General features: G+C 42.1%; 1 protein-coding gene across 2 annotated transcripts in view; it reads left to right on the plus strand.

The window, feature by feature from the left end:
• LOC126355139 (alanine aminotransferase 1-like) overlaps positions 1-16,537 on the plus strand; it is a 76,539-nt gene that overhangs the window by 26,829 nt on the left and 33,173 nt on the right. For both annotated transcript variants that reach the window (XM_050005325.1, XM_050005326.1), the window contains exons 2-7: positions 10,425-10,514; positions 10,637-10,745; positions 10,865-10,995; positions 11,191-11,304; positions 11,420-11,549; positions 16,390-16,469. In XM_050005325.1, the coding sequence (XP_049861282.1) occupies positions 10,425-10,514; positions 10,637-10,745; positions 10,865-10,995; positions 11,191-11,304; positions 11,420-11,549; positions 16,390-16,469 (654 nt within the window). The remainder of the gene's footprint in view (positions 1-10,424; positions 10,515-10,636; positions 10,746-10,864; positions 10,996-11,190; positions 11,305-11,419; positions 11,550-16,389; positions 16,470-16,537) is intronic.

The raw sequence follows: 16,537 nt of genomic DNA on the forward strand, positions 1-16,537 counted from the left end.
GGGCATGCTCTGAATGATGTCACAATCTCGTTTTGAGGCAACAAGGCCCATTCTTCTTGCACAGCAGCTCACATGTCTTGGAAATTAATTTGTGGATGCTAATGTGATGCAGCCCATCTCCCTAGTGCATCCCAGACATGCCATATGGAACTCAAATCAGGAGAGTGAGAAGGCCACGCCAGGCGTCGAATATCTTCCGTTTCCAAGAAAACATCAGCCACCCATGCTCCATGAGGTCGAGCATTGTAGTCCTTGAATACGAAGTCTGAGCCCACAGCACCTCGAACAACCGTACATGCGGTCTCAAGGTCTCGCCACGATACCTCACAGCAGGTGAACCTTGCCGATTCACCCGCACAGTTTCATAAAGAAGCGTTAGAGTGGTTAACGTAATCCCTGTCCACACCATTAGGGTTCCCCCTCGATATTGGTCTCTCTCCATAATCTTTGAGTCCCAAACTCGTGTTCCACGTACCCTCCAGATACGAATCCGTCGAGAATCACTCTCCATACCATATCGCCACTCATCTGTAAAGAGAACATTGGTCCTCTTTTCGACCGTCCAGGTAGCGTGTTGACGACTCCACTGTAGACCTTCCCGCCGGTGAAGAAGCGTCGGAGGTAAACAATACAGCAGGTCTCTGCTAAAGCCTCCTGTACACCATTTACCTCGGTACAACACGTCCACCCCCCGCCCCGCCCCCCGCTCCCCCCCCCCCCCCCCCGCCCCCCGCAAAAAAAAGAGTTCAAATGTGTGTGAAATCTTATGGGACTTAACTGGTGAGATCATCAGTCCCTAAGCTTACACACTACTTAACCTAAATTATCCTAAGGACAAACAAACACACCCATCGGGACCAGCCTCACAGTCCACGACTGCAGTGCCTTAGACCAACACGTCCAATGGGTGCTCCGAGATCAGATGGCAGTTGCAGTCCAATACTAAGACCGTATGTAGTGCCCGTACAGCCAAATAACGGTCCTCTCTTTTTTCATGTCACACTTGGTCGGTTCTGCCCTGGTCTTCGGGACACAGTTTCGATCTCTATAATCTGTCGCAACATCCGAGAAACAACGGAACGATTCACATTAAGCCATCGGGCCACAACAGTTTGCAACTGTCCTACTTCCATTCTTCCTTACGGCGCTCTGTGCCACTCTGCACCGTCTGTGACAGTGCACACATCGATTGTAGCAAACACTGCCCAGTTTGACAGGTGCCCTGACGTCATTGTTGGCGTGGTTGTCCGTTGAATACCATCTTCCATGCAGAAGATCCTACGGACATCTGTTGACAGTTTGTATGACTGTATCGTGATAGACACAGGTCGGGGAAAGAGCGGTTTGTTGCTTTAATTTCGGACACCAGTGTGTATTGATAATTTCGTGCAGAGTGTCAGACGTGGAGAAAGAATACTGTTTGATGATGACAGCAGCACTGTGATCACATGTAAAACTTGAACACACTTGACGGAAAAGGCTAATTCAATCCTCAAAGATGTCTACAACCGGTCATTGAAAAATAAAGTAACGTTTAATGGTAAGGAAACTAATTGTGGGCTATATACTTACAGTTGAATAAAAGACAAAATGATGCTCGATCAAAACTTAATGATGGTTTATTAGAATGTGTAATGGAAACCAAATTCTTGGGGTTGACTACAGACTGGCAGCTGAAGTGGACAGAACATGTAAAGGCTTTGGCAAAGAGATTATCCAAAGCATGTTGTGCGCTGCGAATACCTCCACCGGTGTGCAATATTTCATGCCACAAAGTGTCCTGTTTTTGAAATGTGCACTTAATCTACAGTTATGATATCATATTTTGGAGAAAAAGTGCTGGTAACATACAGACTGTCTTCAAGGTATAGAAAAGGGCTGTAGGTAACAAACATTAAAAATAAGGACCCCAGTACCGATTTATTCAAAAAGTTGGAAATCCTAGCACTCCCATGTGAATACATCTTCCAGACTTTAAGGTACATAATAAAAAAATATTCACCTGTATACCAAACAGCTCAATGCATGACCACGAAACAAGATCTAGTCATTACTTATGCCTAAACAAGTCAAAACACAGAATAGTATGCTACACTCCTGGAAATGGAAAAAAGAACACATTGACACCGGTGTGTCAGACCCACCATACTTGCTCCGGACACTGCGAGAGGGCTGTACAAGCAATGATCACACGCACGGCACGGCGGACACACCAGGAACCGCGGTGTTGGCCGTCGAATGGCGCTAGCTGCGCAGCATTTGTGCACCGCCGCCGTCAGTGTCAGCTAGTTTGCCGTGGCACACGGAGCTCCATCGCAGTCTTTAACACTGGTAGCATGCCGCGACAGCGTGGACGTGAATCGTATGTGCAGTTGACGGACTTTGAGCGAGGGCGTATAGTGGGCATGCGGGAGGCCGGGTGGACGTACCGCCGAATTGCTCAACACGTGGGGCGTGAGGTCTCCACAGTACATCGATGTTGTCGCCAGTGGTCGGCGGAAGGTGCACGTGCCCGTCGACCTGGGACCGGACCGCAGCGACGCACGGATGCACGCCAAGACCGTAGGATCCTACGCAGTGCCGTAGGGGACCGCACCGCCACTTCCCAGCAAATTAGGGACACTGTTGCTCCTGGGGTATCGGCGAGGACCATTCACAACCGTCCCCATGAAGCTGGGCTACGGTCCCGCACACCGTAAGGCCGTCTTCCGCTCACGCCCCAACATCGTGCAGCCCGCCTCCAGTGGTGTCGCGACAGGCGTGAATGGAGGGACGAATGGAGACGTGTCGTCTTCAGCGATGAGAGTCGCTTCTGCCTTGCTGCCAATGATAGTCGTATGCGTGTTTGGCGCCGTGCAGGTGAGCGCCACAATCAGGACTGCATACTACCGAGGCACACAGGGCCAACACCTGGCATCATGGTGTGGGGAGCGATCTCCTACACTGGCCGTACACCTCTGGTGATCGTCGAGGGGACACTGAATAGTGCGCGGTACATCCAAACCGTCATCGAACCCATCGTTCTACCATTCCCAGACCGGCAAGGGAACTTGCTGTTCCAACAGGACAATGCACGTCCGCATGTATCCCGTGCCACCCAACGTACTCTAGAAGGTGTAAGTCAACTACTCTGGCCAGCAAGATCTCCGGATCTGTCCCCCATTGAGCATGTTTGGGACTGGATGAAGCGTCGTCTCACGTGGTCTGCACGTCCAACACGAACGCTGGTCCAACTGAGGCGCCAGGTGGAAATGGCATGGCAAGCCGTTCCACAGGACTACATCCAGCATCTCTACGATCGTCTCCATGGGAGAATAGCAGCCTGCATTGCTGCGAAAGGTGGATATACACTGTACTAGTGCCGACATTGTACATGCTCTGTTGCCTGTGTCTATGTGCCTGTGGTTCTGTCAGTGTGATCATGTGATGTATCTGACCCCAGGAATGTGTCAATAATGTTTCCCCTTCCTGGGACAATGAATTCACGGTGTTCTTATTTCAATTTCCAGGAGTGTATATAGCGGCCTCAAAATGTACAACAGGCTACCACCGAAAAATGAAGTTGTAAATGAAGCTCATACTTTTAGCCAACTAAAAACAAACACTGTGCAACTCAGATAAAGGGCCGGTTCTTCGAAACCTCGTAACTGTCCCCCATCGTGATTTGAAGTTTGAAATTTGTCTCAAAGACGCCTGCAACTTTCCTCTACAATAATGGAAAAACGTGGCTCCCTGTGACGTCCCCATCTGGCTCAGTGATACTTCAAATAGCATGGTGTCCGCACATGTGAAAAAGAGCTAGAGTTCAGAAGTTCATGATAGCTTTGAGGTAGGTTAATGATGTCATATTGGCGCCAAATTTCACCAGGTGATGCACAACAACACCGTGGATTGTCTCACAGTGGGAAGGTCGTCACACCTACTCTTACCCATATTTCACCCTTTCTTTCGATGCCTCTACGACGGAGGCAGTGTTAAAATCAAGCGGTCTTTTATGGGTGACCGAGAAAAAACATTCAGACACAGCGCCGCTCAGTATCGAAACGGAAAGGCGTCACAGGGTGGCATAAAGTGCGTCAATGGAACAGTCCTTCTCCTTTGGGTATTTATTCCCACACATTTCCCAGTCTAAAACAAAATTTCTCAGTGCGATGAGAAGCAGGACGACGTTCTTGACAGCTTTTGACACTGGTGACACTCCCGAGACGACCCAGTCTTACTCTAAGGACATGGTGGGCTAGCAACTCCACTGAACCTGGTCTGACCCCCTTAGAGTGCAGTGCAACCGCTATTTTTGCTCTGGCGTACAAATGGATCCGCCAGGGACTGTCCAAAACCATTCTACGAAATTTGAACGTGATGCCCTGCATCAAAGGATGCTTATGCTTTTTCATCCCTACTGTTTCACATCCTCTTGTAACATGATCGCAAGGGGGGCCGGAGATGTAAAGGATTCTCTCTAAGCTTACCCAGTTCGGCAACACCCTCAGTGCCACCTGCTGAACTTTTTTGAGCACCTTAAAATACAGGATGATTCTTTCTTGGGATCGATCGAAGAGAGGATACAGAACAAAAAAGGTCTAATGAACTTATGTTCAGAAATGTATGGTTTCCATGATAGAGACAATTTATTCAGTCATACATTGTTGCAGAGACTGCGCTCTAATATGCGCTGTACCACGCAGCCACAGTTACATTATGTATTGAAAAGGGTTTCCATGCGCCTCAAACATGTTTGTATGCGCCGTAGCATGTTCTGTCTCACACGTTCACGTCGGGTAGGCTGCTTCCGAACAGTGCCAAAGGCAGCATCAATACGCTGTTCCAGTGTCTCCACATCTAGAATGGGCTCTGCATACACAATACTTTTGGGATGCACCCATAACTAGAAATCGCACAGGTTGGGATCCGGGGAATGGGCAGGCTATACAACTGGACTCCCTCGTCTGATCCACTGACCACAGGTTACATGACTGAGATGTGTCTGGACTTTAATGGATAATTGGGATGGAGCACCACAATGTAGCAGTCACATAACCCTTCGAATTATCAATGACACTTCTTCCAGCAGGGGAGACAAAGTCACCCGCAAGTCTGTAACTAATAATCCCTGCACATGCTGTAGATGATAAGGGTTGTAACAATTGTGATAGAGAATTCCAGACGGTTGTCTGGCTTAACCTGCACTGTTGGGCCAACTGCCTGATACTGACTCAGTGGTTGCCTTCCACACTGTTAATCTCATTTTCCTCCAAGTCTGGCGTCCAAACATTTTCAGTATTCAGCTACCGAAGCACGACTCGCGCTCGGTCCTCACAGATTTACTTCTGCCAGTATCTCGTCTCCTACTTTCCAAACTTTGCAGAACTAACACTCCTGAAAGGAAGAATACTGTGGAGACATGGCTTAGCCATAGCCTGGGGGATGTTTCCAGAATGCCTGCGAAAAGCAAAGGTCCCGAGTTCGAGTCCTGGTCGGGCACACAGTTTTAATCTGCCAGGAAGTTTCATATCAGCGCACACTCCAGTGCAGAGTGAAAATCTCTTTCTGGAAACATCCCCCAGGCTGTGGCTAAGCCATGTCTCCGCAGTATCCTTCCTTTCAGGAGTGCTAGTTCTGCAAGGTTCGCAGGAGAGCTTCTGTAAAGTTTGGATGGTAGGAGACGAGATAATGGCAGAAGTAAAGCTGTGAGGACCAGGTGTGAGTAGTGCTTCGGTAGCTCAGATGGTAGACCATTTGCCCGCGAAAGGCAAAGGTCCCTAGTTCGAGTCTCGGTCGGGCACACAGTTTTAATCTGCCAGGAAGTTTCATTTTGAGTATGTCCTTCATGATTTCCTGCTTCCCGAAGTGACCTTCTCTCAGATGAATGGCGAAACACAGTTTCAAACATTGAATTCTGTGATTGTTGTCGGCGGGGATAGATCTCATGATACAACCTTGCTGCCTTCCACCCATTGCCATTTGCCTTTCCATAAGTAAACACCATAATGGAAAGCCCTCAATTTGAATATGGAAGCATTGTCTACAATACTCTGTCAAATCCACTACAAGGTGAGTCAGCAAGAGAAGTGAATTGGACACAACATTACCAATTACTGTGGCAGCAGAGGGTGCTATGGCATGATGTATGAGGAACAGTACTATCATCTAGGAGGAAACCATGCATACTGTGACTGTGGGTCCATGGTACAGGGTGTATCAGACCACAGTCTCTGGAATGAAGTATGATTTAATAAATGATCTCTTGCATGGAAACCACACATTTCCAGACCTAAGTCCATTAGACCTTTTTTGTTCTGTTTGTTGTCATAAATCAATGCGCAGAGTTCGTACACATGGAACAACTCACCCATTCTATCTGTAAAGAGACAACATGTGAAGCCGGCTGCTGTGGCCAAGCAGTTCTAGGAGCTTCAGTCTGGAACCGTGTGCCTACTACGGTCACAGATTCAAATCCTACCCCGGGCATGGACGTGTGTGATGTCCTTAGGTTAGTTATGTTTAAGTAGTTCTAAGTCTAGATGACCTCAGATGTTAAGTCCCATAGTGCTTAGAGCCATTTGAACCATTTTTGAACAACACATGTTGGAGTCCTACATACCTGCAAGCAAGTTACGCTTCTGCTTTAGCCCCTGCTAGCATACATGCAGAATTGGTGAATTGGTGGAGTGTATAGGTCTGTAGGCACCAAGGGGTCTGTTGTGTGTCATTTTGGTACATGTATATTATTAAGGTGCTCAAAAAAGGTAGGTGGGTAACACCAAAGGAGTTGCTCAATTGGGTAGCCTTAGAGAGACACTTTTCTGTTTTATTCACACGTGTCAGATTGCTGCCCCTCCCCCCCCCCCCCCCCCCTCACAGTCACGCCACAGGAGGGCACAAAACAGATGGCTGAAAAAGAATAAGCACCATGTCCTGCATTGGATCAAGTCGATATTTTGTTGAATGGTTTTGAATGGTCCCCAAATGTACCACACTGTACACCAGAGCAAAAAGTGTGGTCTCACTTCAGAACAAAGGAGTGTGTTTACATTTAGTGGGATAGCATGCCAACAATATCCTCTCTAGTGGGTTGAATTGTCTGAGGGAGTCATCAGTAACAAAGTTTGTCAAGAATGTCGTTCTGCTTCTCATCGCATTGTGAACTGTCATTCTCCACAGTGAAATGTGTGGGAATCAACGCCTGAAGGAAATGGGTGGTTTTGCTGACAACCTTTATGCCCTCGCCTGAGGCCTTTTTGTGTTGATTGTGAGCAGCAGTGTGTCTGAAATGTTTTCCTCAGCCACCCATAAAAATCAGCATGATTTCAACTTTGGGTGTTGCTGTTCTGACCTCTATCAAAGAGATGCCAAAAAAGGGGTGAAATCTGGGTAAGAGTAGGCATGATGGCCTCCCCTACATGTGACATGTCCACAGCAGAATGGTTTGTCACCAGGCCCACTGGTATCATAGGGAGTAATGCTGTTTCATCATTACAGTGGAAGGTTGTAGGCACCTTTGAGCCAAATTTCATAGATCTGCTTAGTAATGGGACACAATTTATGGGGTTTGAAAAAGTGACCCTTTACTTGTGTTATGCAGTGTATTTATCAAGTAAAAGCTTTTCTGTTGTGAATGAGTATCATAAATAATTATAGATAATGACTTAACATTCATGAGTGCACAATGTATATGATCCAACTATAGTTACTGTAAAGTAATTATAAGAACTGTAAAAACTGTAAGAATCCATGTATGTTTATGTTTGTAACGCAGTTTTCTTGCAGGCATTATTCTATTGAAAACAATCTGCATTCACTTGGATATTGCAGTAGATAATGAACTTCCACCTATTAACCCATTCATGTAGGAACAGCTTTTAAAACAACTTCCTTTGCTATTCTAAGTAGAATGGGATAAGACTAGTGATGTATACTAATAAATCAAGCACACCAATTTCTGTGTTCTCTTTGTTATGGTAGCTTGCAATTATAAGTTAATAGTGTGTTTGTAGTGTATCAGTCATTTCTGTAATTTTTTGAAGACCGCTGTAATTTTATTTGATATTTAACCACTAGTGGACAGCGTATATTGAAATAAATTTGTAACAATCCTCAAAAAAGTTTTATGGATGTATTTACACATGCATGTCAATGAATAGTCCCCTGTTTGATATGTCAGAGGAGTGCAATATTGCAAATGGGGCTTCTGATTAGAAATTATAAGATATTAACCTTTCCTACCCTCACAGTATGGAGGGGGGTCACATATGACATTGCATATTCAAGTACCATTGAGTAGTATGCTGTAAATTACAATTGTGTACCCATTTCTATTTCTGTTATTACTGCACCATCTGTGGTAAAACAAAGAAAATGTTTCAGACAAAATGTATGTAGATTTTGCCATACAACCATAATCTGCAATAAAAATGGGGGTTCCTACTGAAGATTTCAAAGTTGGCCCCCATCACCCATGCATAGAGTGCAGTGGGGTGTCAAGTGTGGTATGATTTGATGTCAAGCTCTGAGACTAACAAATTGGATTATAACTTTTTTATACAATGTGTAGTTTTTGAGATATTTCAATGCCTTCAGTTAAAAGAATAAGTTAAGAATAATCACTTTTTTTCATATACTAGCATTAAGATGTGACGCAATATGGAGAAGTTTACATCTTGTGAGATGACTTTATGAACAGTATCTGCCTCAACTAGTCCTCGAGCTACACATGTATTTTGTACCATGCATCTATGACAGTAAAACAGAGATACATGTATCACGTATGCTTAAATATATCACGAAAATGCTTTCTCCAAATTGTAAGTGGTTCTTGAAGTTGACCAAAAATTGCTGAGGTATCGTTTCATAACAATAAATGAACCAACTGACAGCACAACATGATTATTGTAACTATGTAATAGTTGATTGGGGATTCCATGGAGTGTTCTGTGCACCACAGCCAGATAAAGGATAATTGGAAGGAGAAACAGCATTGGTCGTATTTTTTTTTGTTTTATTATCTGCAAAATCGATTTTCGGTCACTTCGTGACCATCCTCAGTGCTGTAATATACAATTAAAATTGGTAAGCACTGGTATCAACAAGCTTAGAGCGATCACATAAAGTTCCCTCAACATCACCTGATTTAATTTGACTACATTTCATTATCCATGTTTTGCTCTTGTTGATGCTCATTGTACTCCCTCCTTTCAACACCCATCTGAGTCGCTATCAGGTGCCATCACTGTGTATGCAAACTGTGGGCTGTTATTTATGAGAATTACATGACCTGAGCATAAACATATACTGCCACATAGCACCTTAAACCTACCAACAAAAAGTTGGATACCTGATGTGCAGAATGAGTGATATATTTTGTTCCAAAGATGAACAAATAAGCTATTAAGCAGGTGGTCATAATGTTTTGGCTCATCAGTGTAACTGTAACTTTAAGTGGAAATCTGCCCCCTGTTTTGCAGATGTCTAATGGTTTCAGCAACAAGAGAAGCGGTTCAAAACTGTATTGTGAACTTAACACTTCTCTTACTACAATTGACTTACTTGAAACGTTTAGAAGATCCTCTTCTTTGGATACCCGGCTGTGTCAATCTCCACAATTTCTTCTCTGAAGAAATAATGCTGGTTAGAGGAACTAAAAAATACTCTCTCTTTCTTGAAATAACTTGGTACTCTCTTAATACTTTAAGTTCTGTTCAGGTATATTTTCATTTCCACAAGTTTCACATAAGCATACAAACTCTTGCAAGTCAACTGCATTGTTAACCATTAGATACTATTCAATATGTGGGTTTAATAACCACCAGAAATTCAAAGACAGGTCTTGCTTCTAGCAAGTCTACCATCAAGATTAAGTAAGAGTCGCTAGACAAAACATGTTTCAATTGTCTGTAACAGTTACAATTATTCAACCACCAAGGAATAACATGTAATTACTGCTTGTACTTTCCATACAGGTTCTATGGCATGAGTGGCAAACACTTGTCAGTGTCACTTGTCTCATGCAGCTCCTGTCCTCTCATGACCAACATCCACAGACACGTGTTACACAGTAAATAGACTCTCTCTCACACTTATCTTTAAAACATCATGTGTTCAAGGCAGCAGAAGGTTGAGTAGTTCCAGAATTTATGTGGAAATTCTCGAATCACTACAGATGACATGCTGAGTACTGCACAGATATGAAAATTATGTTTGGTCAGTTATAACTCTGTGGCTGGAGAATTTATTGTGTTTAATTGTGAGTGCCTCACCCATCATTAGTTTAGTGTTACACTGGCTGTGTGACAAATGACTGAAATCTAAACAGTTTACTAAATTTTTGTGCCTCTTTTGCTCAAGGCATGTAAAGCCTACATATGTTGTTAGTGTAAAAAGAGTTCTTGTTTTTCATTAACTTGTTACTGTTTGGTTGTTTTGCCTAGGGTGTCAAGAAACCATTTACAGAAGTTATTAAAGCAAACATCGGTGACTGCCATGCCATGGGACAAGTGCCTATTACATTTATTAGACAGGTGACTTTAGTTCATATAATCAGAAATTTCAAAATGAATTTCCCTTGAAAATTGTATTTTATTTTATATATATATATGATAATACATATATACAGTTCATTTTACTGCAGTATTTATTTCAGGTGCTTGCTCTGGTTTCATATCCAATGTTACTAGATGACCCCATGTTTCCCTATGATGTGAAACATCAAGCTAAAGAGATCCTGGCTAGTTGTCCAGGTGGCAGTGTTGGTTTGTATGACTGCACTACTGAATTATTTACTCCGACCATTTAAGCTATTCAGTTCACTGTCTTACAGCACACCACTGCCACATCAGTATTTTTCAAAGGACTTTGAAAAATTTTCTAGGTTCATATTCTGAAACTGCTGGAAATGAAGCAATTCGTAGACATGTAGCAGAATTTATAGAAAAGAGAGATGGTGCCCCAAGTTCTTGGGAGGACATTGTGTTGACATCTGGTGCAACTGTAGGCATAAAGGTAACAAACTGCTATTTGTGCTGTCATTAAATTATTACAGAATTTGGTAGCACACACAAGTGCACATTCTCCATGCCCACACCCACCACCTACAGTGACCACCCTTCCCTTTCAAAACCCACACACACATATTTGTTGATAAACAAGAACTGAAAGGTGGAAAATATTTTATTATGAATGTTATTAATGTTCCAGGTAGTGCTGAAGTTGCTGATTGGAGAAATAAATGGAAAAAAACCTGGTGTTATGATTCCAATTCCCCAGTATCCTTTATACTCTGCTACTCTTTCAGAATTTAACATGGTACAGGTCAGCGCATTTACTTTTGTCTTCTTGTGCTATAATCGCTCAGTGTGGGTGTTTTGTATCTGGTAAGCTATACATAAATTACTTGTGCAAATAACTGCATTTGCAATTTTTTTAGATACCATATTATCTGGACGAAGAAAGATGCTGGGGCTTGGATGTAACTGAGCTGCAACATGCCATAGGTGAAGCTAAAAAAGTATGTAATCCTCGTGCTATAGTCATTATAAATCCTGGAAACCCGACAGGTAATGATAAAGCCAGTGGCAGCTCATGAAAAATTTTACCCATGTGCTACAATATTACAAATATAAACAGATTTATAAAAGTATATTAAAATAAGAAGTAGTACTTATTCAGTGATGAAAAATGAAGTCTATACATTGCCAATTTCTGCTGCAGACTTTATATATAACCTTGGAGTTGTACTCTCAACATTGGTTACCATGTTTTTTTTTCAATGGAGAGCACTGGCAGGGCATTAAGTTACTGCTCTGACATAGTATTCTGAAGAAAGGTCTTAATTCTGTTCAAAGATGAAAAACATCTTACAGGTTCAACAGTTGTTGTTCAAAATGAATTGGAGTAATGATACAGATCCAGCAATATTCCTTAAGTGTGGCCATTGGTACAATACCAACAATGTTGGAGGTATGGAGGTTAAAGTCCATATCTCCAACATGGGCTACAACTGGATATCAGCATTAATTTCTCTCTCTGGGAAAAACATTGGAGTATTCTTCAAACTTTGAGAAATCCAACAACATTGCTGCATCTGGATGATCTAGATCTTGGAAACAATCAAGGACTTCTCTGTTAATCCTGTCACAGAGTTCTTTTGCTTCAGAATGTCAGCATACACTTATCTTGCACTTGCTGTGAGAGGTGGCTGTGGTTGTATCTCTGGTATGATGGTCATCAATTGAGGCTCTTATATTATTACTAACTTGTGTGAAATGGGATGCTGAACTTTTTACTTTACAGCATCAACAGATCTTGCCTGCAGTTGAGTGTACATGATATCCACATGAGGCATTGCTTTTTGACAATAGCCAAAAGAAGAATTTTTCATCTTCTAGATTCTGGTGGAGCTAAACTGCTTGACAACAAGTTTGGATAGACATTGTTTCTTGCAGTGTTGGTAAACATCCATCAGCAAGGATTTATTATTGTGAATCTCATTTGTGATCCATGATTAAAAATTCCATCAACTAACTAACCCACTAGGAATACTTCATGCTGTCAGTACCTATACTGGAGAAAGTTGTCCCAGTGACTTTGAAAAGAAGGATGAAAAAACTGACAGATTTAAAAAGAACACTGTAGATAATTGATTTTGTGAAGCAGCATGTTCCCTTGTCAAATTTAATTGGTGTGCACAACAGTTAGGATACACTGTTTTAGTTTTTACCTGCATGCCACCTGTACGACCACTCATTGCAGCTGCACTATTGTATGCTGGTGCAATAATTTTGTGTGGTCCATCCTTGAACAAAGGGCTGAAAATACCTGTTGAAATTTCCTGGCTGATTAAAACTGTATGTCAGACCAAGACTGGAACCCAGTGCCTTTGCCTTTTGTGGGCAAACACTCTACTGACTGTGCTGATAATACATTCAAGACCAGGATAATAATCAGCTACTCTGACAAGGCTATGACTTCCTTAAATCATTCCTGAAATGAGGTCCATTCTGTCTGACATTTTGCTCACCACACCATGAACAGTTTTTCATCACCATCTCCACAACATCTATGGCACACACTATGCTCCTTCTGCACTCATTTTTCCATCCTATGGCTTCTACTCCTGTGACTGTCCCCATCATAAGAACTGCCCTTCACACGCTTCTACAGCACCTATACTAGTCCTGTAACTGGCAAATCATGTACTATCAAAGGAAGAGCCACATGTGAAATGACACATGTTGTATACCAGCTGTTATGTAAACATTGTTCAGCCTTTTACATACACCAAGTTCTTAGTTAGGATGTATGGATATAGGAAGAGGGTGCATACTAGCAACATACATAATATTATTGCAGAGCATTCTCTACAACATGACAGTTGTGATCTGAGTGCCTGTTTCACCACATGTGTCATCTGGATTCTTCTCTCTCACACCAGTTTCTCAGATCTACACAGATGGTAACTGGTGTTACACCAAGTCCTTGGTTCTCTCTTAATTTACGTTAATTTCTTTGGTCTCGGGATATATTTTTAGTAACCATTCCTTTCTTCAATCCCTTTTAGTTTTCTATGTCTTTCCTTTTATGACCTGCCTACTCCCCCCCCCCCCCCCCCCCCCCTCCCACGCCACTACTACATAAAATGCACTTAACTTTCCACTCTTATTAACTTGTGCACAAAGTTTTGGCAGTAATCTCGGTCTCGTGTATTACCCATCCTCCACCATTAAGCTCTCAGGTTTTCAAATTGCATCAGGTGCAGTCTCCATCAATCTGTCCTTCCTTCTCATCCCCTATGGTAAGTCTCACTTGGTCCACAGTTCTGGATAACTTTTCTGAACTCTCCCCATTTTCTAAACCTTATCAGTATTTTTTCTCACTTCTTTTTCCTTCAACCCTTCTGCCAGAAGAAGGAGCCACTGGCTCTGAAAGCTTGGCAATTTAAATATCTTTATATGTGTGTTCTCCTACCACCTTTTGGTGAGTAGATTTTTTATCAGTACAATTACATTGTACAATTGGAACTTAAATAGTATCAACTATTTATTCACAACCAATACAAAAGAGTTACATGATTGCACCTGTTACTGTCCTTCAAGGTAGTCACAAGCATTGTGTAGAACTAATTACCAGTGATGTGGAAGGTGTAGTACACTATTAGCAGAGACTGTTCTGTTGATGGTGCGAATGGAGCGGTCTACTGCTTGTCGCATCTCTGGAACAGTTCTGAAGTGAATGCCAAGAAGTGGTTCCCTCATCTTCAGAATCAAATGAAAGTCATGAGGACTTAAGTCCGGGGAGTATGGTGGATGGTACAGTACTTCCCAGTCCCATCGACTGAACAGAGGAGCCACGGCCTGGGGGGGGGGGGGGGGGGGGGGGGGGGGGTACACAGTAAGTGTCACTGCTTCTTTCACAAAGCTGGTCACAGGTGATGCTCCAAAAATGAGCAGTAATACTGTGCATTGATGGTCTGCCATGGAGGAATGTAGTGCATTAGGATAACCTCATCACAGTCATACATGAGAATCGCCATAACTTTCACCATATTGGGGCTCTGATGCACTTTTGACTTTTGCGGTGACCCATAATGATGCCAATTGTTGGACTGGAATTTTAGTTTTGGCTTCGTGGCATTCGCTTCAGAACTGTTCCAGAGATTCAACAGGCAGTAGACAGCTCCATTCCCACCATCAACAGAACATGCTCTGCTAACGGTACACTACACCTTCCACGTCACTGGAATGGGTTCTACACAATGCTGGTGACTACTTTTAAGGACAGTAATAGGTGCAAACATGGAAGTCTTTTGCATTGGTTGTGAATAAATAGTTGCCACTATTTAAGTTCCAACACTCGTACATACATTTCTTCTAGACAGCATATGGTGGGTGCCAGTGAGTATCTCATACCACTACTAGTCACTTTCTTTGCTGATGCACTCACAAACAGAGTGAGAGGAAAACAACCATCTACATGCTTCAGTATGAACCCTAATTTCTCTTATTTTATCTTCTTGGTCTTTATGCTAAATGTACAATGGTGGCAGCAGAATTGTTCTGCAGCAGTCAGCTCCAAATGCTGGTTCTCTACATTTTCTCAATGGTGTTCTGCAAAAAGAATGTCACCTCCTCCCATGCAGGAATTCCTGCTTGAGTTCACGAAGCATCTCTGTAATACTCACATCTCTATCGAATCTACTGGTAACAAATCTAGCAGCCCATCTCTGAATTGCCTTGATATCTTCCTGTAGTCTCACCTGGTGGGTATTCCAAACACTTGAAGAACACTCAAGAATGTGTCACAATAGTGTTCTACACATGGTCTCTTGTACTGGTGAGCTACACTTTCCCTATAAGGCAGGAATACTAGAAGCTCTCTGGAGATAATAGGAGGGGAGAGTATTTCTACTATAAAAATAGGGGAAGCTTAGGTAATGAGTCTTAGACATCCATTGTTTTTAAACAAAGTTTTTAGATAATAACAGTCTAAGATCACATGTAAGTTGTTAAAATGAAAAAATGTATTACTCAGGTGACTGGTTTTGATCATGGTACAATATCATAAGGCCATTAAAACTTTGTGATAATAGTAATACAAAGTTTCATAGGACAAGGCTTAGATATAAATGTAAATAATGTTAATAATTTATATAAGATTCCATACCTAACAATGATCACAGGTAGAGAGAGTGGCAAAGAGCAGCCCACTATGTAACAGTGATAAACACTGCTCATCAAAGTACGGCTGTTTGCACTTAAGTAGGTGAGATTTTACCCACTGTCTCCCACACAATGTCATTTATAGCAAATAGTTACAGATTATGACATAATTTCATAATAGGTTGCAGTAAAGTGTAATTATTGTGAATAGCTATGGAACCATGCTTTAAGTTGGTTACATTATTTACATTTATACCTAAGTTTTGTCCTCTGAAACTATGAATTACTATTTCCACAGACTTTAATGGTTTGATGACTCTTTCCACAGAGTTTAATAGTTTAATTATGACTGTAACAAAATCAAAACTGGTCACCTGATTAATAAATTTTAACAACTTAGTGCATTCTTAGACTGTTCTTCTTTAGAAAACGTTTATTCTAATTTTTGAATGCTGTTTCCCAGGAACAATGTTCCAAAAGATGCTCCATCATTTTTGTTTGTTTTTCCATTATCATAATAATACAGCTAGCAGTTGTGATATCTTGAGAGACAGGGAAAAAAAATACCAGGCCATTTCAGTTAGGTGCCAGAAAACTGACAAGTCTTAAAGATGAGAGGATCATTAACTCTGGGTAGGTGTGAGGTAATTGTTATTTTCCAATTCACTGATTGTGATAGTTGTGTTATTTTGTTTTCAGAGTACTTACCTTATAGTGAATTGTACTCTCCTTGTTACAGGCCAAGTTCTTTCACGAAATAACATTGAAGAGATAATTAAATTTGCACATCAGGAGAGGTTATTTATTTTTGCTGATGAGGTAAGTTTTTTAAAAAAATTCTAATATCAGTTTATGCGAAAATCACTAATCATGCTATTAAGCGGCAT

The sequence above is a fragment of the Schistocerca gregaria genome, chromosome 3, assembly GCF_023897955.1.
Source record: "Schistocerca gregaria isolate iqSchGreg1 chromosome 3, iqSchGreg1.2, whole genome shotgun sequence".
In the NCBI taxonomy this organism is placed as follows: Eukaryota; Metazoa; Arthropoda; class Insecta; order Orthoptera; family Acrididae; genus Schistocerca; species Schistocerca gregaria.